This window comes from Anabrus simplex, chromosome 2 (genome assembly GCF_040414725.1).
Source record: "Anabrus simplex isolate iqAnaSimp1 chromosome 2, ASM4041472v1, whole genome shotgun sequence".
Lineage (NCBI taxonomy): Eukaryota > Metazoa > Arthropoda > Insecta > Orthoptera > Tettigoniidae > Anabrus > Anabrus simplex.
The window spans coordinates 43,364,423-43,389,248 of NC_090266.1; the positions used below are offsets into that span (position 1 = coordinate 43,364,423).

At 39.2% G+C, this 24,826-nt stretch overlaps 1 protein-coding gene across 1 annotated transcript in view; it reads right to left on the reverse strand.

The window, feature by feature from the left end:
• Positions 1–24,826, reverse strand: part of LOC136863441 (proteasome activator complex subunit 4A) — a 1,047,550-nt gene that overhangs the window by 951,377 nt on the left and 71,347 nt on the right. The window contains exons 3-4 of the mRNA XM_068225934.1: positions 21,048–21,164; positions 276–835 (exon numbers count right to left, since the gene is read on the reverse strand). Coding sequence (XP_068082035.1) covers positions 276–835; positions 21,048–21,164 — 677 coding nt within the window. The remainder of the gene's footprint in view (positions 1–275; positions 836–21,047; positions 21,165–24,826) is intronic.

The window sequence follows — 24,826 nt, forward strand, 5'->3', positions numbered from 1 at the left end:
TGCATACTCCTAGGCAAGGACGGACTCTGTGGAAGACAAACACTACAGTCACTTTCCCTGTTCAATATTCAATCAGTTTTAATTTATACACAAAACATATGTTAGTTGAATGAAACTTTCATACATGATCTAGTCTCCATTATCAGAATTGTTGCAATTTATGACCATATGCATCTTAAGATTGTTGAATGAGAATCCCCTCCTATTGTTGCGAGAAAAACTTCTTTTGACATCACATGATGTAACGGGAGCGTACTTGAATAGAATTAAATCACCTGGAGAAAATTCCTGGAAATCTGCAGATGAAGGGTTTCCACAAAGAATGTAACTTTTTCCACGCAGGTACACAAGTCCGCTATTTTTTTCCGGTACATTTTCTAATTTTCTACACACCCTGGATGCTATCGTTCCTTTCGCATGCTTTAATTCCTGTTCAATGCACTTTACAACACCCAGTGCATCGCTTAGTTCTGCACCTGAAACTTCCAGTTGCATGATTGCTCCACATAAAGAATTTAAATTGGACGTTATGTAAGCCAGGTCCGCTTTTAATGTAGTGCTTGAAAATAAATCTTGAGTGGTTTTTATGGAGGACGATTCTGCAGGATTAAAAGACTTCACGGTCTTCTCCACGACATCTAAATTGTTGCAACAGTACACTGCGGCATCAAGCCAAGTCCCCCATCGCGTTATAACTGGCTTGGGCGGTAGGGGTAGTGAAGGTGCTTCTCCTTGAAGTTTCTGAACGCGAAATGGAGCTTTGACAAACACTTTCTTACAGTTCGATATTAATTTATCAACTTCACGGTAGCTACTTCTAACTTCTTCAGCTGCCCTATGCAAGGCAAGTGCAAGACATGTCACATATACAGAGCAACGTCAGTTACAAATAGAAAAATCTGCTCTCTCTTTGCCCCGTTTGGCCAAAACAGATTCATTGAATTGTCGAAGAAGAGAACTGCAATGGTGGAATGGTTTGTCTTCTCTAGCACTTCACATATCAGGAGGAACGTATCTCCAGGCCGGTCTTCCTTCAGCGTGCCAACAATCACATTTGCTACATATCTTCCATCCACATCTGTGGTCTCGTCTATTGAAACCAATATCTTACTGTCTCCCAAGCCATGCCTTATTATATCCAACATCTCTTCATAACAAGGGGTCAGATAGTCCTTCCTGAGAGTAGATTTGTCGGGAACAGGATGATTTGTATGTTTTTCAAGAAACTATCTGAAGCTTCATCTGTTAAGTTTCTTTAAAGGAATATTAGGCGAAACCATCATCTTGCAGAGATCTTTTGAAAATTGTGAACAGTGTGAATTTGATGTCGGGGTTTCGAATAGCAGACGTTGCATATCTTTTAGTGCAGAATATCTAGTTACACAATTCTTATGTTTTACAGTATTACAGTGTTGTTGCACAGAGAAGCGTTTTTCGGCAGTAACTTTTACCTCACACAATTTACAGAATAATATCACTCCATCCGTACTGAATATGTTTTCACCGAACTCGCGAGCAAAACTTCGCAACTTCCCACAAATTGAGACTTTTGTTTTAGGCATATTGAAAGGAACTGAATGACTGAAGCTCCCTAATGACCAAGGTCATTCAGTGTGTTGAAGGTGGAAGAGGGATAGGCAAAGGAGAGAGATAAGAACAATGATAAATAACTGCAGAATTACCTCTGCTTCCACGTAAACAATAGCCCAGTTTCCAGAAATTGACCCAGCTAGCAAACAAGAGCTCCTACCTGTTAGAAACATTCCATACACTACTTTAGAATGGTTCTTCAGTGGTATACTCCAGTCTATCCTAAAAATAATTTCTAGAGCTTATTCTGATTATTATAAAATGAAATTCAAATGAAAATTACCAAAATATGCCATTATAATGATATTTTGTTCAAAATATGCCATAAAAGTTAAGAAAGCCTAAATATGCATTTTTATGCCCAATAAAACCTGTTTAATTTTGATTATCATGCTTGGAAACATGTTGAAAACACAAGACTATAAGATACAATGTTAAGGGAAAATATATGACTTGTCATAGATATCCGCCTCCTACTGATGACAGAGTTTGAGAACATTTACATATTCTTAGACCAGCACGTTTATGGAAATCAAAATTGAAATGATACTTCAGATTTTTTTTTTTTTTTGCTATTTGCTCTACGTCGCACTGACAAAGATACACTGTGTTGTGTTTGAGTCATCAGCCCATAGACTGGATTGATGCAGCTCTCCATGCCAACCTATCCAGTGCTAACCTTTTCAATTCTACATAACTATTGCATCCTACATCTGCTCTAATCTGCTTGTCATATTCATACCTTGGTCTACCCCTACCGTTCTTACCACCTACACTTCCTTCCAAAACCACCTGAACAAGTCCTGGGTGTCCTAAGATGTGTCCTATCATTCTATCTATTCTTCTCGTCAAATTTAGCCAAATCGATCTCCTCTCACCAATTCGATTCAGTATCTCTTCATTCCTGATTCGATCTATCCATCTCACCTTCAGCATTCTTCTGTAACACCACATTTCAAAAGCTTCTATTTTCTTTCTTTCTGAGCTAGTTATCGTCCATGCTTCACTTCCGTACAATGCCACGCTCCACACAAAAGTCTTCAAAAACATCTTTCTAATTCCGATATCAATGTTTGAAGTGAGCAAATTTCTTTTCTTAAGAAAGATATTTCTTGCTTGTGCTAGTCTGCATTTTATGTCCTCCTTACTTCTGCCATCATTTGTTATTTTACTACCCAAGTAACAATATTCATCTACTTCCTTTAAGACTCCATTTCCTAATCTAATATTTCCTACATCACCTGCCTTCGTTCGACTGCACTCCATTATTTTTGTTTTGGACTCATTTATTTTCATCTTGTACTCCTTACCCAAGACTTCATCCATACCCTTCAGCAACTTCTCGAGATCTTCTGCAGTCTCAGATAAAATAACAATATCATCGGCAAATCTCAAGGTTTTGATTTCCTCTCCTTGGACTGTGATTCCCTTTCCAAATTTCTCTTTGATTTCCTTTACTGCCTGTTCTATGTAAACATTGGAAAGGAGAGGGGACAAACTGCAGCCTTGCCTCACTCCTTTCTGGATTGCTGCTTCTTTTTCAAAGACCTCGATTCTTATCACTGCAGACTGATTTTTATACAGATTGTAGATAATTCTTCGTTCTCGGTATCTGATCCCTATCATCTTCAGAATCATAAATAGCTTGGTCCCATCAACATTATCGAATGCCTTTTCTAGATCTACAAATGCCATGTACGTGGGCTTGTCCTTGATTCGATCCTCTAAGATCAGACGTAAAGTCAGGATTGCTTCAAGTGTTCCTACATTTCTTCTGAAGCCAAATTGATCTTCTCCCAACTCAGCTTCAACTTGTTTTTCCATTCTTCTGTGAATAATACGTGTTAAAATTTTGCAAGCATGAGATACTAAACTAATGGTGCGGTAGTTTTCACACCTGTTAGCACCGGCTTTCTTGGGAATAGGTATAACAACATTCTGCCGAAAATCGGATGGGACTTCTCCTGTCTCATACATCTTGCACACTAAATGAAATAACCTTGCCATGCTGGTTTCTCCTAATGCAGTCGGTAATTCAGAGGGAATGTCATCAATTCCAGGTGCCTTGTTCCTATTTAGGTCACTCACAACCCTATCAAACTCTGACCTCAAAATTGCATCTCCCATTTTATCAGCATCAACAGCCTCTTCATGTTCCAGAACCACTATGTGATCAAAAGTATCCGGACACCCCCAAAAACATGCGTTTTTCACCTTAGGTGCATTGTGCTGCCACCTACTGCCAGGTACTCCATAGCAGCGACATCAGTATTCATTAGACATCATGAGAGAGCAGAATGGGGCACTCCGCGGAACTCATGGACTTCGAACGTGGTCAGGTGATTGGGTGTCACTTGTGTCAGAAGTCTGTACGCGAGATTTCCACACTCCTAAACATCCCTAGGTCCACTGTTTCTGATGTGATAGTGAAGTGGAAACGTGAAGAGGCACGTACAGCACGAAAGCATACAGGCCGACCTCGTCTGCTGACTGACAGAGACCGCCAACAGTTGAAGAAGGTCGTCAAGTGTAATAAGCAGGCATCTATCCAGACCATCACACAGGAATTCCAAACTGCATCAGGATCCACTCCAAGTACTATGACAGTTCGGCGGAAGGTGAGAAAACTTGGATTTCTTGGTCGAGCGGCCACCCATGAGCCACACATCACGCCGGTCAATGCCAAATGACGCCTCGCTTGGTGTAAGGAGCGTAAACATTGGACGATTGAACAGTGGAAAAACATTGTGTGGAGTGACGAATCATGGTACACAATGTAGAGATCCGATGGCAGGGTGTGGGTATGGCGAATGCCCGGTGAACGTCATCTGCCAGTGTGTGTAGTGCCAACAGTAAAATTCGGAGGCGGTGGTGTTATGGTGTGGTCGTGCTTTTCAAGGAGAGGGCTTGCACTCCTTGTTGTTTTGCGTGGGATTATCACAGCACAGGCCTACATTGCTTCCCAATGTTGAAGAGCACTTCGGGGAAGGCGATTGCATCTTTCAACACGATCGAGCACCTTTTCATAATGCGCGGCCTGTGGCGGAGTGGTTATACGACAATAACATCCCTGTAATGGACTGGCCTGCAGAGTCCTGACCCAAATCCTATAAAACACCATTGGGATGTTTTGGAACGCCGACTTCGTGCCAGGCCTCAACGACCGACATCGCTACCTCTCCTCAGTGCAGCACTCTGTGAAGAATGGGCTGTCATTCCCCAAGCAACCTTCCAGCACCTGATTGAACATATGCCTGCAAGAGTGGAAGCTGCCATCAAGGCTAAGGGTGGGCCAACACCATATTGAATTCCAGCATTACCGATGGAGGGCGCCACGAATTTGTATGTCATGTTCAGCCAGGTGTCTGGATACATTTGATCACATAGTGTAGGTCTTATGGCGACGATGGGATAGGAAAGGCTTAGGAACAGGAAGGAAGCAGCCGTGGCCTTAATTAGGGTACAGCCCCAGCATTTGCCTGGTGTGAATATGGGAAACCATGGAAAACCATCTTCAGGGCTGCCGACAGTGGGGTTCGAACCCACTATCTCCCGGATGCAAGCTCACGGCCAACTCGCCCGGTATACTTCAGAAATTAAAAGTCCAATAATCAAAGAAAAATTCAGAACTACTCTTTTCAATATAAATAAAAATAGTTTTTTGAGTATCTTTAATTATAAAATCTACTAACACATTTCTTCTGTAACAACAGCTACCGTTCTACCATCCCTTCGTGCTACACCCCCTCTGCGTACATCTGACCCGCCCAAGGAATCGGAGTCACATGACTCACTCTCCACATCTATGTATACATACGTACAACACTAGAAGCAGTAATAATAATAATAATAATAATAATAATAATAATAATAATAATAATCGTATGGCCTCAGCTACCGTTTGCAGACATTTCGATTTGACGCCATCTGGCTGTCTGCTCGTCAATTTCGACGTTCCGTTTTACTCTAGGTCCGCTAGATGGCAGTAAACCGAATCTCTCTTGGGCATCTATACTAGAAGCAGTAATAAAGCTACGCGCCAGCTTAATTTACGCAGCCAACGCTAGCGGACACCTCATACTACTCCCAGTGTGTTTTGCGTGGCATTATCACAGCACAGGGCTACATTGATGTGTTAAGCACATTCTTGCTTCCCACTGCTGAAGAGCACTTCGGTGATGGCGATCGCACCTTTCAACACGATCGAGCACCTGTTCACAATGCATGGCCCGTGGCGGAGTGGTTATACGACAATAACATCCTTGTAATGGACTGGCCTGCACAGAGTCCCAACCTGAATCCTTTAGAACACTATTCCTCTTTCAATTTCTCTTTTCCTTTTCATCTTCTGTTGTCAACATAATGTCATTACCCCTTTTTTTCTTTCATTTCAGATTTCCAACTCCATTTTGTGCCGTAATCTGCTCTCTTTCATCTAAGGATCGCTAGAACTCTCCCTATATTCAAGTTCGTCGTTACTCTTTAATGAGTCCATTTTTTGGCATTCTACGTTACATACAATTGTCTAGTTTTATTGCTAGCGCGTGAATATTGACTAGCTTAACTTGTACTTTCTTTCTGGCATCATGATTGTGTCTCTCCTATGGAATTCGCAACTATTGGAGTTCACGTCATACGTCAACCTTAGTTTGTTCACTGTTATGTGCCTTTTGACTTGTTCAACTTGGGCTCGCGACAATTCAATGAACTCTATTTTAACACTTGTTTTTACTTAATTCAAAGGAATTCCATCCTCACAATATTTAATGCACGCTTCACGCATTGATGTATATTTTAATGTCCACAATGTCTATTGTCATACTTTAACAATCTCATGATTGTTTTAATTTCACAGATTGCTATCGTTATTGCATTCCACGACAAACACTTGTTTTTAACTTTCACATATTCTGTTACAATTTTCAAGTCTAATGTTATACTGCGTTGATCATTGATTATCACTTTTTTATTACAATATGGTTCCTCTTTTGATAAGAGGATACTATTTTGATCATTTTTAAGCTCAGGGCTCTGACCTAGTCTTTGTGCAGTAATGGCTGGTGATGTTCGCTATGCCGAACGAAACATGTCCCATTGTTTAAGACACTTCATGATTATACAGGGTGTTTCAAAAAGAATATCCTATTTCAAATGCATATATTTATTAAACTGTAAGACATACGAATATGAAACTTTACACACATACTTACGAACATCTCAAGTTCAAATTACAAATGTTCAATATGTCCTCCATCAGCGACACGAACAATATCACATCGATACTCAAATTCCTCAAATACTGGGGCAACCATGTCCTTCGTCACTGATGTTATGGCAGTACAGATCCGGTTTTTCAACTCTTCCAGGTTCTGTTAGAGTGGTGGTACATAAAAGTTGTCTTTAACAAAACCCCACAGGAAGAAGTCAGAGGGTGTCGAATCTGGTGACCGTGAAGCCCAGCTGAGATATGCTAAGTCGCCAGCTCCTTGACGACCAATCCAACGGTTCGGTAGAGTTTCATTCAGATATTCATGCACTTGGTGACTCCAGTGTTGAAAAATGAAGTTGTCTTCGTGCAGCCTCAGAAACAACCAGTTTTGTAACATAGCGAGATACTGCTGACCATTAACCGTGTTTCCATCAAAGAAGAATGGGCCGTAAACAGATGATTGGGATATCGCACAAAACACATTGATTTTGGGCGAATCTCGTACATGTTCAATGACTGCATGTGGCCCCAAATTCAAACATTGTGTTTGTTCACCTGACCACTAACATGAAAAGTCACTTCATCACTGAACACAACGTGTTGTGCGAATGTGTTATCATTGTCAATAGAATCAAGAATCTTGTTACAAAATGCCACACGTTTGTGTTCGTCATCAGGACACAGAGCTGATAACAGCTGAAACTTATATGGCTTCATAACCAACCGACATCTCAAAACATGCCAAATTGTTGTTGTAGGCATTTGTAACTCCCAACTGGCATGAGTTGATTTTGAAGGACTACGTTGGAAAGCAGTGTCAATTCGTGTAACATTTTCTTCAGGAACACGAGGGCAGCCAGGACTCTTTCCTTTACATATTTATACATACATATACATATCCCCCATGAACGACTTTTGTTAAAATTAAGACAGATGAATGTTAGGGGAAGTGTACTAGCATGGTTGTGGTCATTTCTCGAGGGTCGAACTCAACGTGCTGTGTTTGATGGAGTTCCCTCATTGACCGTTAAAGTAACCTCAGGAGTATGTCAAGGCACTGTCCTGGGACCTTTATTATTTAATGCATTTGTCTCTGATTTACCCCAATGTGTGACTTCAACCATAGCCCAGTACGCTGATGACACTGTATTGTACAGGGATATACAATGTGCAGATGATTGTCTGAAGTTACAGTCAGACTTGGGACAGTATAGCGGAGTGGTGTTATGTCAACGGTCTCAACATTAATGCTGGCAAATGTAAATACATTAGGTTAAGTAGGTCTCGACACCCAGTAGAACGTATATATAACATTGATAATGTACATATTGAGCGAGTTAAAACCATGCATTTGTTAGGAATAACCATTTCTGAACAACTAAAATGGAACACACAAACAGAGGAAGTGAGATGCAAAGCTGCCAGGGTGCTCGGTTTTATGCACAGAAGCCTCCGTGGGTGCAAGTCGAATGCTATACGGATGGCTTACCTGACACTAGTGAGACCTATACTAATGTACGGTCTACCTGCCTGGCACCTGACCACTGCAGCTAACCTTCACAAACTAGAAGGAATCCAATGTCACCAATTGCTTTAAACCCATCCCAGAGTCTGTTTACATTTTTATTTACCATTTTCCACCAACCATAAATACTTTTTAGAAACTGCCTCATGCCTGCTTTATCAGCCATATGGTACTGCCTAATAGTCCTACTTTTACAACCTTCCTTTCTATCACATTTATTTTTAACTAAGACAAAAACAGCTTCATGGTCACTAATACCATCTATTACTTCAGTTTCTCTATAGAGCTCATCTGGTTTTACCAGCACCACGTCCAGGATATTTTTCCCTCCGGTGAACTACTAGTAAGTGAAAGTGTCGCGCTGAACGACTAATTAACAAGAACAGCTGCCTGTCTTCCCTCCCATCAATCGCCTCCTTGTGTAAACAAAGCGACATCACCTTCTTACATAAGTCCCTCACAGGGGCCATTCATCTTTCACCTTCACCATTCCCTCAACTCTCCCGTAGAGGCAAAGGGGTGCGTCTTAAACCCCCCTTTGCGCGAACTGAGTCATACAAACTAGGTTTCTTTGCTCGTTCAGCGCGGCTTTGGAATGATCTACCCGCCAACATTAAATGTAGACCTTTGACCTTTGAAATAATTACCTAAATCCTAAACTAAAACAGTTATATACACTATTTACAGGTAAAGTAACAAAGAATAACCTAATATGTACATATTTCTCATTTATACAACCTTTCACTCCCTCGTTCATTCTTCCACATATTCACATGCATTTTCTCGCCGTATGTGCTTCCTAACGTAACATTGAACTATTTTTCCCTCTAGTTGGTTCCATCACTTTCTGAATCAGCTGTCCTTCCCATATTAACTTATTTGCCATTTGTTGATCATGCTTCCTGTCGTTCACATTTCCTTCCCAATTGACATCTGGTAAATTCAGATCTGCTACAATCACATTCCTTTCCATGTCGTTTCCCACATAGCTGATTATCTTATCAAATAATTCTGAATCCGTGTCAGCACTACCCTTTCCCGGTCTGTACACTCCAAGGATATCAAGTTGCCTATTATCTTTAAAATTTCATGCATGTCATCTTTAACTTTTTCGTAGCTTACAAATTCTTCTTTCCTTGAATGAATACTCCTCCTCCCACTGTTCCTATCCTATCTCTACGATACACACTCCAGCGAATGCTTACAATATAGTGATTATTTTAATCCACCTATTCAATACAAAATGGTTTTAAATAAAGCGAAACATGTCCCCTATAAATTTGTGTTGTAGTATTATGAACTAGCAACACAAAACCATTTTGTATTGAATAGTTGGATTAAAATAATCACTATATTGTAAGCATTCATGGCAAATTTCAATACGGGTCTAATCATGAGATTAGTTGCATGTAACACACTCCAGTTCCGTGAGAAAATTTCTGCATCCATTAAATCATTTCTCAGCCATGATTCAACTCCTATTATAATATCTGGTAAATATATATCTATTAAATTACTTAATTCTATTCCTTTCTTTAAAATACTTCTACATTTCAACACTAACATTTTTATGTCATCCCTACTTGATTTCCAGTCCCCTGTTACCTTACCACCGCTCCCTAGGTCAACCCGTTTCCCTGAATGTACCTCCCTATTACCCTTCCGAACAAATTTCCTAACTTATACGTACCACTGCGGTTTAAGTGAAGGCCATCTGAGCGCAGATCCCTATCTCCTACTCACCCATTAGGACTTAGAAATCTGACTCCCAGAGAGCAAGTGGTAAAATTACACTTCTAAACTGATTAGGTTTATAGTTATTTATTTTGGTTCTGTGGGGAAGGGGTTCCTAAATTATTAAATGTATTTCAAAACGTTACCTATAAAATTAATCTTTACCGAGCTCGATAGCTGCAATCGCTTAAGTGCGGCCAGTATCCAGTAATAGGGAGATAGTGGGTTCGAGCCCCACTGTCGGCAGCTCTGAAGATGGTTTTCCGTGGTTTCCCATTTTCACACCAGGCAAATGACGGGGCTGTACCTTAATCAAGGCCACAGCCACTTCCTTTCAATTCCTAGGCATTTCCTATCCCATCGTCACCGTAAGACATATCTGTGTCGGTGCGACGTAAAGCAAATAGCAAAAATATATATATATATATATATATTTTTAAATATATGACCTGTGCGTACATTATGTATATCTTTGCTTCTAATTTTCTCGAATAATAAATAATACATTATATTTATGGTCATATTTCCATCAACTGTCATTATGTTTATTTAAATATTCAAATATCTTGTTCAGAGCACTTGCTTTTTATTAAGTAACTATTTTTGACACAGAGAAATAAGTTAATTAGTTACATAAGACGTCTGAATTACAAAATAAATTTAAACATAACTTTGTAATGATTAACATAATACTAAACAACCATATAAATACTAAATAACCATATAGAATAATATTTGTGTTGGCGAATCCTACATAACTTCTGGCATGTAACAACCCCTTTCTTGTCTGCATTAACATGAGTCTCATATCAGCACAATGAACAAGCAAAACATTGATTAACGCAGCAGGAAGAATAAAGCAAGCAAGCAAGCAAGCAAGCAAGCAAGCAAACTAACCTGTAGCCAGCCCAAGTTGGGCTGAGCTAGACCTGACCAGGAGTGCATCAGCCTGCCTGTACTGTTGTTTATGTGCAGCTAGCTTGCTTGCCTGCTCTCCAGGCAAGCATGGGCAAGTTAAATGCAGAGTTTGTACACCTCTGATCTTGAGCACCAAGCTTCCAGTCTATATAAGCACACACTTAAGAAAATTTAATCCTGCCAGATACTGTTAAAATGATTTATAGCAATTCGAGTTTAGGAATTAAATGGTGTTTAAAATGTTCCTTAAAATGAGTAAAATGTTCATGTCAACTGCGTTTTTGTAGAATGTGGTGTAACTCGCCACAAGTTCCAATGTGTTGTCTAAAAATAGAAGAATGGGTCTATATGTATTATGTGGATAAAAGCGAGGCTTTTCGTGGATAAATTTGATAATGATGATGCTTTTGTTTAAAGGAATTCAATATTATAAGGATAACCTTATCTAGGTCATCGACCCCTAATGGTAGGAAATGAGACAAAATGCAATGCCAATTTAAAAGTCCAAAATTCATCCACTGACTAGAATTCAAAACGTGATGATGAGGAATGAAAGGATAAATATGAATTTAAAATACTCAGCGGAGCCAACTCACAATACTGAAAGTTGAAAATAATTCCAAAATCGATCCACTGATTAGAATTCAAAAAGATGACGAACAATGATTATGAACTTAAAACAATCAGTGGATCCGTCCTACAAAGCCACACCTTCCCAGAAACTATATTGAAAAATTAGCATTACTGACCAAGGGACTGCTTATAAAGCACAATTCTGAATCTATGATTCTTGCTGTCCAAAGAGGTCCAAAATCCAGGTCAATGGCCCCTCATAATGGTACTTATCGCTAGTAAAGTAGAACCATGGTATTTCTCAATTTGCGGTACTAATCAAAAGTAGCGTAGACTCATGGTGTTCCAAACATTAGGGTACTACTCACAAGTATGGTACGTTGCACAGGTAACGCAGACCTATGGTGTTTCTGGCATAATGGCACCACTCGTAGGCAATGCAAACCCATGGTGTTCCTCTTATACATGTACTAATAACAGGGACTCGTACTATCTAGTGGTGTTCCTCACGTAGTGGGTAATAATCACAGGCAATGCAGGCCCAGTGTCGCTCATAATCACAGGCAACGCCCATACCCGTGGTGTTTCTCACAATGGCACCAATCACAGGCAACGTAAGTCTGTGGTGTTCCACATATAGCGATACTAATCACGGGTACTGTAAACCCATAGTGACTCACCCACTATTGCTACTAATCACTAGAGCCTGGATTTCCATGCAAACACATGTTTTTGAATAAGCTGGTTACAGTTCTCCAACTTTGCAAATACTAGTTTTATGGCTAAGCGATTCCAAATAACCGTTATTTTTCCCTACATGTTTGCATGTTTTGTCCTTTTTCGGAGAAAATTCATCCATAATATATTTTGAAAATTTCGGATTTAATAGCGAATATCTGGACGTTTCACATTGCACAATATGATTTTCCTTCCGACTTTGGTGCATATATAATGATAACTTGCATGATAGTGCATTTTATGAAGGTTGGTTTGTAGAATTTGAGACAGTTTTTCCACGCTATACAGTATGTCTATTACTAAGAGACAGAGAGAATGTATTCCTGGCATCCAATCTGACAATCAAAGTTAGTACATACAGTAGAGGTCCTAGAACCCAATTAACCAAACACTCTCTTACCTGTTGCTTGAGTAAACATTGACGTAACCCAGAAGGCCCCACGTTGAGCTCTTGTAATTCATGGGAATAAGCTGTCCCAGTTATACATTGTTACAAATCGAACCATAAATTGTGCATTACTCATTGATGGCTCATTTGTCTATATTAGACAAACAAAACAAAACTTGTATTGTACTTTTGTGATGCCACGTTACTGAGCTAGCAGCCTACAAACCTTGGTTTTGCACTGAATTCTCTTCCATTGTTATCCTGGATTTTCCTACCCAGAACTCTCACTCGTCACTTTGGTATTGCAGGCAATCATTACCAGTTATTGAGGACATTCAAATGTGTCTGCAATCATCGCAAGGAGAAGAAGCTGAGGCAGCTAGATATAAGTTGAACAAAGTGATCCGTTCAAAGACCTGATTTTCAATTCATCAAGCTTATAAAAGACGTATCGTGGTGAATATGCAAAAGACGTACAAACTGACCCCACTGTGTTCCAAATGTCTTCATTTAGGTATGAACTTGTCACTTCTTGTGACGTAGAAAGATTATTTTCTGGGCTTAAGAATGTGCTGACAAGTAAACGGTTGAGCTTAAATCAAGACAATTTGGAGAAATTAGTTGTGCAATGTTTCAAAAGGAACTGAAGCTTGACAGTGCATATTTTCCAGTTTATCATGCATGTTTTGCTATATGATAGTTCTTGAAGGCATGCATATTTTGATATTTGATAGTGCATGGAAATCCGGGCTCTACTAATCACAAACCTATTGTGTACTACACGCAAGTAAAGGTGACCCATGTTTTTCCCCGCATGATGGTACTACACTCAACTATCAATTTACCGTAATATGATCAACCATGTTGCGGCTTAACTGCAATATCAAAAACACTAAAAATGCACGAGAGTTAGAAGCTACAGTAATACAGAATTACAAAGGGCCAGGATAACATTGCCAGGATGATGCTATCATCATCGAAAAACTTGTTTTGAGAAACTTGAGAAGAAAAATAAAGAAAAAGTGTTTCTCGGTACAAAAGCAGAAAACCATGACTGATTAAATAAAATTCAGGAAACTCAATTGTCAAAAATAACCAGTGTTTTGTCCCAGTGAGGCATGGGCTCATAAGTGTGATACCGCACCTTCCCAAGACACTGGCCAGCTAGCACGCCAGTAGCGATACCACTGCAAGCTATACATGTGATGAGCACAATGCAGTGCCGACGTACAAGGGGAGAATTGCATCTCCACTTGCTATATTCGTTTATAGGAAGGAGAGTTAGGGATTGGAATAACTTACCAAGGGAGATGTTGAATAAATTTCCAATTTATTTGCAATCATTTAAGAAATTGCTAGGAAAAAAACAGATAGGGAATCTGCCACCTGGGCGACTGCCCTAAATGCAGATCAGTAATGACTGATTGATTGATATATATGCCCTCCCGGACTAGCATGCACGATTATTTTCAGAAACAGTAAAGTTAGGTAGTCTGAATAGTTTTCTTTGCCTTATTAGTTTCAACGAGAAATGCTGTTATATTTTTTAATTTTTGCAGGTTAACCACAATTTTACTTATCCGGGAAGCCTTAACTCTACAGTATCCCAGTTAATTGAGAGTTGAGTGTAATCATAAGCAGCTTCATAGTTCTAATTCGATCATCCCTTGGTCGCCCCTTTTAATTGCCTCTTACGACAAGCAGGGGATACTGGGGGTGTATTCATCTCTGTACCCCACCCACAGGGGGTGGATAAATTTGAAATATGTTCCTCACTTCCCCACTGTATTCTACTGAGAGGCAATATGCGAGACGTGTACAGCACTCTGTTAAGTTGAACAGCTGTTAGGAAGGGGTGGAGTGACGTGTAGGCTGGAGGAGTATTGTTATGGTTGGACGGTGAAAGGAGGAGGGTGAGGGAAATTTATGGCATGTTTCTTATTTCTATTATATCTGTTTTATGTATCTTTTTGGTAATAGTTTGTAAATTTCATCAACCAGCATATTTGTGTTTTCTGTAATTTCATTTATACTGCAATCAGGGTTTGGTCTTTGATCCAGCTGTATGTTAATACCTTGTAAGCGTCAAGACAGATATGAAACAATGAAATTTATCAACTGTTTCAGTGCATACATCCTGGCCAGAAGAGGTGCAACGTCATACTGATAAGTGGGATCGAAATGCAAAGTTCTTTGTAAATTTTACTTCATTTTGTAATCACTAAAATAACATCAAATACCCTCCCAACACATGAAGTTTAATTTCGTATCCTCCTCCCCTTCTTGGTACTACAATTTTTTGTCAGGCAGTAGTGTATTTTGTGTTTCATCCTAAAGTATTTGATGTACAGCATGATAGAATTTGGAAGCTTCCTGTATTCTGTTGTTCATTGTATTGTCAGAGGACAATGGTGCATGGGTACCACCATAAAATATGCAAGAATATGTCTTATCACAACCCAAGTGAAAACTGCAAGTGCTCGTTATGTGGACAGTTCTGTTATATATATATATAACATCACAAGATTTAAAAAAGGACATAAATCTCAATGTGATTACAGCAAAGACTAAAGTAATCAACAATTTACGTAATGCACATTCGTATGCTTTTCTGTTGATAAAGGTGAACAGAGATATCACATTTTATCTCCTCAAAATGCCTTAGAACTCAGCTGGGATTGTACCTGCTATCTTGGAAACAAACGGACGACTGACTGACTGTATCACTGAGGTCAGCGGTAACACCATTGGACAAGAGTCAGTATGTAACTAATTACTCAGTGTTATGAAATACATGAATATTACCTTAAAATGCTTGTTGAGGAGAGGTTTCTTCAATCGCTGATACTAGAACCTCACCATCTCACCTCCATAAAATCTTGCTTCTATTTCCAAACACAGAGAAAACCTGCACTATTACCAATAACCGTCCACTGAACACTCGCTAACATTGGATGCATTTTATGAAACTCTCATAATTGAATGCAGTTAGCCACAATGGTCAACTTTACCTAACGAATGGATCCTAACAAAACAGTTATAACTTCAATTGCACCACAGGCACCAACTATGTGGGCCAATACCAATAGCCGATACAAAACCGAGCCCCCACTATCCCTCCCTTTAAGACACTTTCTGCTAAACATCCCTGACGAGTTAGACCAATGTTTTTTTATCACTAGCCAGGACATGCTCAAACCAATAAAGACATGCTGTATAAAGTGTCACAGTTTGAAGCATATAACGACATTCCTATTGGCATTCTCCTCCATTATATTTAGGGCCACAAGTGTAGGAATCTGATGTTTAGCATTAACAGTAAGAAAAATTGACTAAACGCTGCTTGAAAATAGTCTGTTGTCATGGCAATGATCCCAGCGATGTCACATTTTAGGGACGTCATTGTCACATGGCTTAGCTTGCTATTATCACTTCTGTGATCATTCGTATTACCCATTACTCATGTACCTGTCAGTTTTCCGAATATTATTTTTGAGAATGTTAATTTATTTTTGAGTTAATAAATGGCTAGTTGTACAATTTCCCACTCAAAGTTCAGAAATATACTGCCAGAACCAAGGGAATAAACAGAAATACTGTTTGGAGCGACTCAAAAGGGAAATTCATTTCCTGGAAGAGAAGCTATTCACAAGCACCTCATTCATATTCAGACTGATTGAGAGTCTTGTACACAATAAAGTATAATCTTATTCTTGAAGCATCCCATTAAAAAAAAAAAAAAAAATACATACATACATCTTTATAGACTCAGGCCTTTCACCATTCAGTCTGCAAGCCTCTGCGAATTTACTAACCAACGCCACAATCCTCTACTAGTAACCAAATTACTGATGATGATGATGCTTGTTGTTTAAAGGGGCCTAACATTAGATCATCAACCCCTAATGGTACGAAATGAGACAAAATGCAATGACAATTTAAAAGTCCAAAATTCATCCGCTGACGAGAATTCAAAACATGATGATAAAGAATGAATGCGGTGATGGGAAGATCGAAGAATGTGGATTGAAAATAAGTGTAGAAAAGAGTAAAACTCTTGTTATGACTAAAGGGGAGAAAGAACGGAAAGGTCAGATTAGGCTTGCAGACAAACCCCTCGAAGTAGTGGAAACGTTCAAATACCTGGGGAGTGAATTAATGGAGAATGCTCGACTGGATGCTGAGATTAATAAGAGGATTCAAGCTGGAAGTTGTTTCTATCATAGTGTAAGAAACATGTTATGGGACAAAGATGTGCCAATGGAAGCAAAGGATACTATGTACAAGATGTATTACGTAAATCGTAACAACTTACGGAGCAGAACTTGAACAATGACAAAGAAGGATGAGAGTCGAATACAGGCAGCCGAGATGAAGTTCTTGAGGAGTATGATACAGAAGAGTAGAAGAGACAAAATAAGGAATGAGAAAATCCGGGAAGAAATTGGAGTGGAAAAAATGAATGATAGAATAGAGAAGAGCAGACTAAGATGGTTTGGGCACATAAAGCGAATGAGCGATGAAAGAATGCCAAAAAAAAGTGATGGAAATGCAAATCCAAGGAATGAGCGGCCGTGGACGACTACGATTGAGATGGAAGGATACGATCCAACGCAGCATTATAGAAAGAAACCTGGACTGGGACACAGTGTTGGAGGAGGAGTGGTGGAAAGACCGAAGAAAGTGGAGAGGAACCATATTTGCCCCTACCCGGCTACAGCTGGATAAAAGGAAATGATGATGATAATTACGGAAGATTGGGGGGAAGGGGTTGTATCAATGGACTCGAGTGCCCACAACATTAGAAGAATTTGTTACTTGTGATGAAGTTATCCTAACCTCAGCACCACAGATGGATGTTGGAGACCTTTATGACAATGCAAAAAGACAAAGTACTGAAGAAGAGGAAAAACAAGAAGAAGATCCAGCAGAACCTTCTTTTGGGGGCATCAGTGGAGGGACTGGATACTGTCCGCCAGTACTTCCCCTCCTTTAACATTGATGAAGATCTCATCAACAGCCTCAACCAAATTGAGAGAAAACTTCTTTCCATGAGATATCTGGGCAAGAGGAAGCAAACTACTGTAATGGACTATTTCATTAAGTGAAGGTTACTATGCTTATTCTCATGCTCTATTTTTCATAAATCTCTTTAAAATCACGTTAGGTCTCTGTTCCTTCAATTTAAAACTGCAAGTCAGTAATACCTATTTCTCTTTTCCTTGCTGCTGGTTGTGCTCCCAATGGCCCAATAAGGAATTTGTTATGTCTGCAGTTTTGTAAATATTTTTTTATTCTTGTGTTAATGGAATTAAAGGTAGATTATTAAAATCAATCAAAGGCATTTATGTTGACAATTGGGCTTCAGTGACAATCGATGGTCGAATGAGTTCTTGGTTCAGGGTACTTACAGGAGTTAGACAAGGCTGTAATCTTTCACCTTTACTGTTCATAGTTTACATGGATCATCTGCTGAAAGGTATAAAATGGCAGGGAGGGATTCAGTTAGGTGGAAATGTAGTAAGCAGTTTGGCCTCTGCTGACGACTTGGTCTTAATGGCAGACTGTGCTGAAAGCCTGCAGTCTAATATCTTGGAATTTGAAAATAGGTGCAATGAGTATGGTATGAAAATTAGCCTCTCGAAGACTAAATTGATGTCAGTAGGTAAGAAATTCAACAGAATTGAATGTCAGATTGGTGATACAAAGCTAGAACAGGTTGATAATTTCAAGTATTTAGGTTGTGTGTTCTCCCAGGATGGTAATATAGTAAGTGAGATTGAATCAAGGTGTAGTAAAGCTAATGCAGTGAGCTCGCAATTGTGATCAGCAGTATTCTGTAAGAAGGAAGTCAGCTCCCAGACGAAACTCTCTTTACTTCGGTCTGTTTTCAGACCAACTTTGCTTTACGGGAGCGAAAGCTGGGTGGACTCAGGATATCTTATTCATAAGTTAGAATAACAGACATAAAAGCAGCAAGAATGATTGCTGGTACAAACAGGTGGGAACAATGGCAGGAGGGTACTCGAAATGGAGATAAAGGCTAATTTAGGAATGAACTCGATGGATGAAACTGTACGCATAAACCGGCTTCGGTGGTGGGGTCATGTGAGACGAATGGAGGAGGACAGGTTACCTAGGAGAATAATGGACTCTGTTATGGAGGGTAAGAGAAGTAGAGGGAGACCAAGAGGACGATGGTTAGACTCGGTTTCTAACGATTTAAAGGTAAGAGGTATAGAACTAAATGAGGCCACAACACAAGTTGCAAATCAAGGATTGTGGCGACGTTTAGTAAATTCTCAGAGGCTTGCAGACTGAACGCTGAAAGGCATAACAGTCTATAATGATAATGTATGTATGTGTTAATTTTTTGGTATTAATATGTTCATTTATTATTTCTTGACATTACATTAAAGACATAAATCTATTATTATTTCTTGTGATATATAGAATAAATTCTTTGAAACCCCCCTTTTACAGGAAGAAATATCAAATACCCCTGAGATTCGTTAAAAAAGGGTTGTACTGTATTGGCCCCACAATTATTTTAGCACTAACAGCACACCAAACTCCCATTTTAAGGTCACGAAGTCGAGTTTCATCAAATGTTCTTGGCTTCTCATGCAATCAATACTGGTTATTTTGTGAATTTACACATCCACGCAAATAAAACCTTGCCTCATCAGAAAACATCACTAATTCAGAATTTAATTCACCACTGGTGACAGACTGAAAGCACCAATTGCAATAATGATTTCTTCCAGCTGTAAGGTTTAAACTTCAGTTTATTGCCACCCACCATGCAGAGGAATATGAAACTCACACTGCTGAGCCAGTTTCCATAAAGAATTTTGGGGGTTCAATCAAGTCTTTCATAAATGTCCTGAATTATTTTATCAGGTATGACAATCAGTTCTTTAACTCTTTTCTTGTTTAAAATTTATGTTTGTTTTAAATTTATTCACAATCTTCTTAATTCTGTAATATGTTGGCACTTGCACTCCAGGAAATTGTTCACTTACTCCTCTTCTCACCTTCCCAGCATGTTTCATGTTTTAAAATTCCAGAACACACGGAAATACGCTGTTCAATGCTTAATTCAGAAACCATGAAACACACTAAATCAATCAATTCCTGTTGCAAAAGGAGCAATTATGCTGTACAGAAGCTTATTGCAAACTAGCTGAGACCCTGATATCCTTAACTAACCGCATGGCATTACAGCCCTGAAGGGCCTTGGCCTACCAAGCGACCGCTGCTCAGCCCGAATGCCTGCAGATTTCGAGGTGTCGTGTGGTCAGCACAACGATTCCTCACGGCCTTCTAGACTGGGACCGCAATCTCACCATCAGATAGCTCCTCAATTCTAATCACGCAGGCTGAGTGGACTTCGAACCAACCCTCAGATCCAGGTAAAAATCGCTGACCTGGCCGGGAATCGAACCCGGGGCCTCCAGGTAAGATGCAGCCATGCTACCCCTAAACCACAGGGCCAGCAGACCATGATATCACTGGGCAAGATATGAGCCTGGGAGCAATTGCATCACACATGATAATTGGATCATCCACTCGCTTAAACATGGCATGGGCAAGAACCAGCAAGTCGACTGATGCTTGCACGAATCATATTGCTGTATTGTATTTAGTTTTCTCTATTTATACAGATGTTTATTTTATGGAAATACACATTATATTTATGCAATTACATGCAGCTGAAAAGTGAGATTTGTCAGTGAGACATTTGTCTGTGAATCATACTGATGCACATGATCCAATGCAAAAGATCTTGGCAACACATGGCTCTAGATCTTTATACACTGACTGTATATATCAATATATTCTAACATCACACAGATGACAATCTCTTTCAATGTATTGTGATCATTTATAAGCAAATTTGTAAAAATTACTTTCTAGTTCACTGGAAAAAATTACTCAGAAGAGGGTTGGTTCTGTAAGTGTTAAGTTTAATACAACCATGATTTCTTTTCCAGGTTTGTTAGAGTGTTTTATGTTTCACAGACTGAAAAACTTAAAGACTGTATTAAATAAGCCAACTCCGAAACAAGTGGCTTCCTTTTTAGCAAACTGAGGTTTCCATTTGACTTAACCTTGTTCTTCCATTCACAAACATTTTCAATTAACATCTGTCTTATTACCAATTTGCATAAAAACTTGCTTCATGAAATAGAAAGTTTCTGGGTTACAGAAGTTGGGATCAACAAACATTAAGGAGAGAGAGATAATGAAAGGAAGCAAGCAAGGCTAGTCAAAAGGCGGTATATTTCTTCCTTAATAAATCAGTTCCAGCAAAAGTGTATCTTGAGCAAATAAATAAACTATGACACAGACTATGATGAAATACATACGCCATATATCTGTATGCATAAGGTGTTGCTGGCTTTTCAACGAATAACCGGCGGCAGATGTCGAAAAGAGGTTTCCATGGCAAAGTCAGCTCTTCTGGAGAGATTAGCTCCTTCTTTCTGTTAAAATTAAACCCAAACAGTGTGTAAGTGGCAATTCAAAAATCAATTCAGGCATTTTAACATTATAAAACAATTATGAACACCAATAAATTATCAAAATAATTAAATAATATGAAAGGATTTTCAACAGATCCCAATTATTGAAGGGATTGCCAGAACCATAAAAAAGTTAAATCTGATATCCACCAGAATTCGAACAGCAGCCAATAGGGTGAATAGATAAGAGGCTAGATCACTCCACACATCAACAACAAACTAAAAACTAAAAACAATGTAACAATCAACAGTATTTACAAGTACAGACTTTCCTTTCAGACAATGTTAGATGCCTGAGGGTTCTGTTTGGTGTCAACTGCAATAGGGAGTTTAAAAAGCCATCCCTAAAGTAATGAGTGAATTGTTAAGCAGGCAGACAATCACATCAGGGGTGGTGGCTGCAAAATATCTTGTATCCTATGGATGGCATCAAGGGTGACTAGCAGTAGGCCTATAAACATACTAAAAATAATGCTACATGCCAGCCCTGTCATAGACCCTTCGGTGAATCATGGATTGGAATGGACTAAGCCAGCCCGGGGCTGTCCAAGCCAACCCGAGGACAAGGCGTGGTCTCTCCTCTCCTGTTCACTTCACCTGGTTTCCCCTGGCACCTTCGGGAATGTACAACAAGAATTTCCGCCTCTAGCTGAGTAGTGAAAACCTATTGAAATAGCTTAATTTTGTGTATATCTGATTCATTTAGTGCTGTTTATATAGTGGTGTTTAGTGCTTGTTGGTAGAAATTGGGAGTAGTAATAATTATTTAAATTTTGTAACAAGTAATTCAGTTGGTCTTCAGTAAATTACGTTTTCTAGGTTAAGTAGGCTAGCTATTATAGGTGCACCTTGTTTCGAATTTAGGTTTAGGTAATACTTTAGGTAACAATATTAACTTTAAAAATATTTGTAAATATCTGTAGGTTCGTTGGTTGTACTTACAAAGGCAGATTATCATAAGGAATAGTACCGTAACTTCTGCAGCAACTTCTCCGGTATTTCGTATAGATATACGTTCAAACTATCGCGAAGGTAATAATTTACTACATTAAAAAACACGACACGCCTGTAAACTTCCATTTAAAAAGAAGTTAAAGAGATTACACGGTAATAGTTAACAGTCGTATTGTTATTGATTATTGTCGCTCCTCATATTCAAATATTGCATTGTTGGCTACAGTCGTGAACAAAGGGTGTAGTGTAGTCAAGTGAATGTAAATAAAAATCAGCTGACCTTGTATTCCATTCATTTGTACTTCTGAGTAGGTAGTTAGTATCCGTAATTTATATTTCGCTCCCTCGATCTTTCAGTATTTATGAGCGGTTAGCTAATAATAATAATAAAGTTCATATATCCCAGTAATTGCAGTTCAAGTCCCTGGAGTAGTAGTAGTAATTTTGATAGAAATATTTGAGAAATTATTGTAGACAACCTCGTATTTTTCAGTAGGCCTAATTCAGGACACTTTTATTCTCCGTCCCGTGGAGTAGGGAAAATAATAGTAATCCACCAGCTGTAATAATCACATAACCACATTTCAGTAGAATTGTAGTGAAGATAAGGTATAATATATTAGATAGTATCTTGCCAGTTATATTCGTGTTTTTCTTCGTGTACGGCAATCCTTTCGATACTTAAGCATTTAACCAAACGCAGTGTAGTGTAGTGTAGATACATTGTAGTATAGATACAGTACATTTAGATAGTGCCGTATCTTGCCTGCTATATTCGTGTGTTATCTTTCGTGTGTATCTATTAGACCCTAATACTAATAGTAATATGTCTAAGCATTTAGCTTCGTTGGTAATCTTTGAGTACAGTAGTTCTTGCAAATTTAATTTCTGTTGTGCTTAGTAGTGACATACGGTACGGTACCGGTATCGTAATTAGGATACGTCTGAAAGTAGTTTAAAAATTACTGTAGTGTACTGTACAGTAGTATACGAGTAATATCCTATTAGAAATTAGTGTGCTTATTTTGTTATTGTAAAATATTTGTGTAGTACTGGTGTAGTAGAGGTATCCATAGAAACTCTTACTAAAATATTGTTGAAATTAGGATAGGCTTAATTGCAGTTTGGAATTGTGTAGTTCTTGTGTATTACTTTCGATATTCAGTAATTAACAGCAGTTTTTATCCTGTTAGGGGTTGTAGGATTAAAAAAAAAATAGAGCACGACTAAGTAGTATTGTAGTGTAGTCGTATATTAATTACCTTATTGTTGTGTAGTATCCCAGACAATATATCCCTCCGTTCATTTATTTTTTTGCAAATAAGTTACTTTATTTTTTAATTTAAAATTTTTCCCCCGTAAAGAATGGCTAAGGAGCGCGAGTGTACTTATTGTGGGTGTGGTGAGGCATTGAGGGGTATGAGGGAGGAGTTGGAAAGTTTGAGGGAGATAATTAGGATTCTCACAGAAGACAGGAAGGAAGATAGGACTCCCTCAAACAATGTACAGGTTACAGTAGGTGTACAAGAGGGAGGGGAAGGAAAGGGAGGAGTTGTAGAAGACAGGTGGTCTAATGTTCTAAGGGGAAGGAGATTGCAGGCCAAGGGCTCTACTCAGGATCAGAATTCAGGACAGGTGTCTGTGCGAAATCGGTACGAGTCACTCCAGGTAGAACAACAGAGGGAAGATGAGGGACAGGGAACTGTTGCTGAGATGCATGGAAGTAGGAGGAAGGGAAAAGGTAGGAAAGGGAAATGTAGAGTAGAGGATAGGAAAAGACAGGTGGAACAGGGTCATGGGAAGGAGAAAAGGGAGGAGGAAGTAGCTTCTGCAGCTATCAGGAAAGATAGGGCTGACCAGGAGGGGAGGGGATCAAATGAGGTGGGTAGGGTTGAGGCTCTGGTCATGGGGGATTCCATCGTTAGACACGTGGGGAAAGTGTGTGGAGGAAAGGGAACCAGGGTAGAATGTTATCCAGGAATTAGGTTGAGGCAGATGTTGAGGAAAGTAGAAGAGAGGGAGGAGGGGAAGGAGAAGGTGGTAGTGTTTCATGTTGGTACCAACAACGTAAGGCACGCTGATATAAGTACCAACATAGTTGGAGATGTGTGGGATCTGGTAAATGCAGCACGGGTGAAGTTTAAGAAAGCGGAGATTGTTATTAGTGGAATACTGTGTAGGAGGGATACTGACTGGAGGGTGATTGGGGATTTAAATGAGACTATGGAGTGGGTATGTGGGAAACTGGGAGTGAGATTTCTAGATCCTAATGGGTGGGTAGGAGATAGGGATCTGCGCTCGGATGGCCTTCATTTAAACCGCAGTGGTACGTATAAGTTAGGAAATTTGTTTGGAAGGGTAATAGGGAGGTACATTCAGGGAAACGGGATGGCCTAGGGAGCGGTGATAAGGGAACAGGGAACTGGAAATCAAGTAGGGATGACATAAAATTGTTAGTGTTGAACTGTAGAAGTATTGTAAAGAAAGGAATAGAATTAAGTAATTTAATAGATATATATTTACCAGATATTGTAATAGGAGTTGAATCATGGCTGAGAAATGATATAATGGATGCAGAAATTTTCTCACGGCACTGGAGTGTGTATCGTAGAGATAGGATAGGAAAGGTGGGAGGGGGAGTTTTCATTCTGGTGAAAGAAGAATTTGTA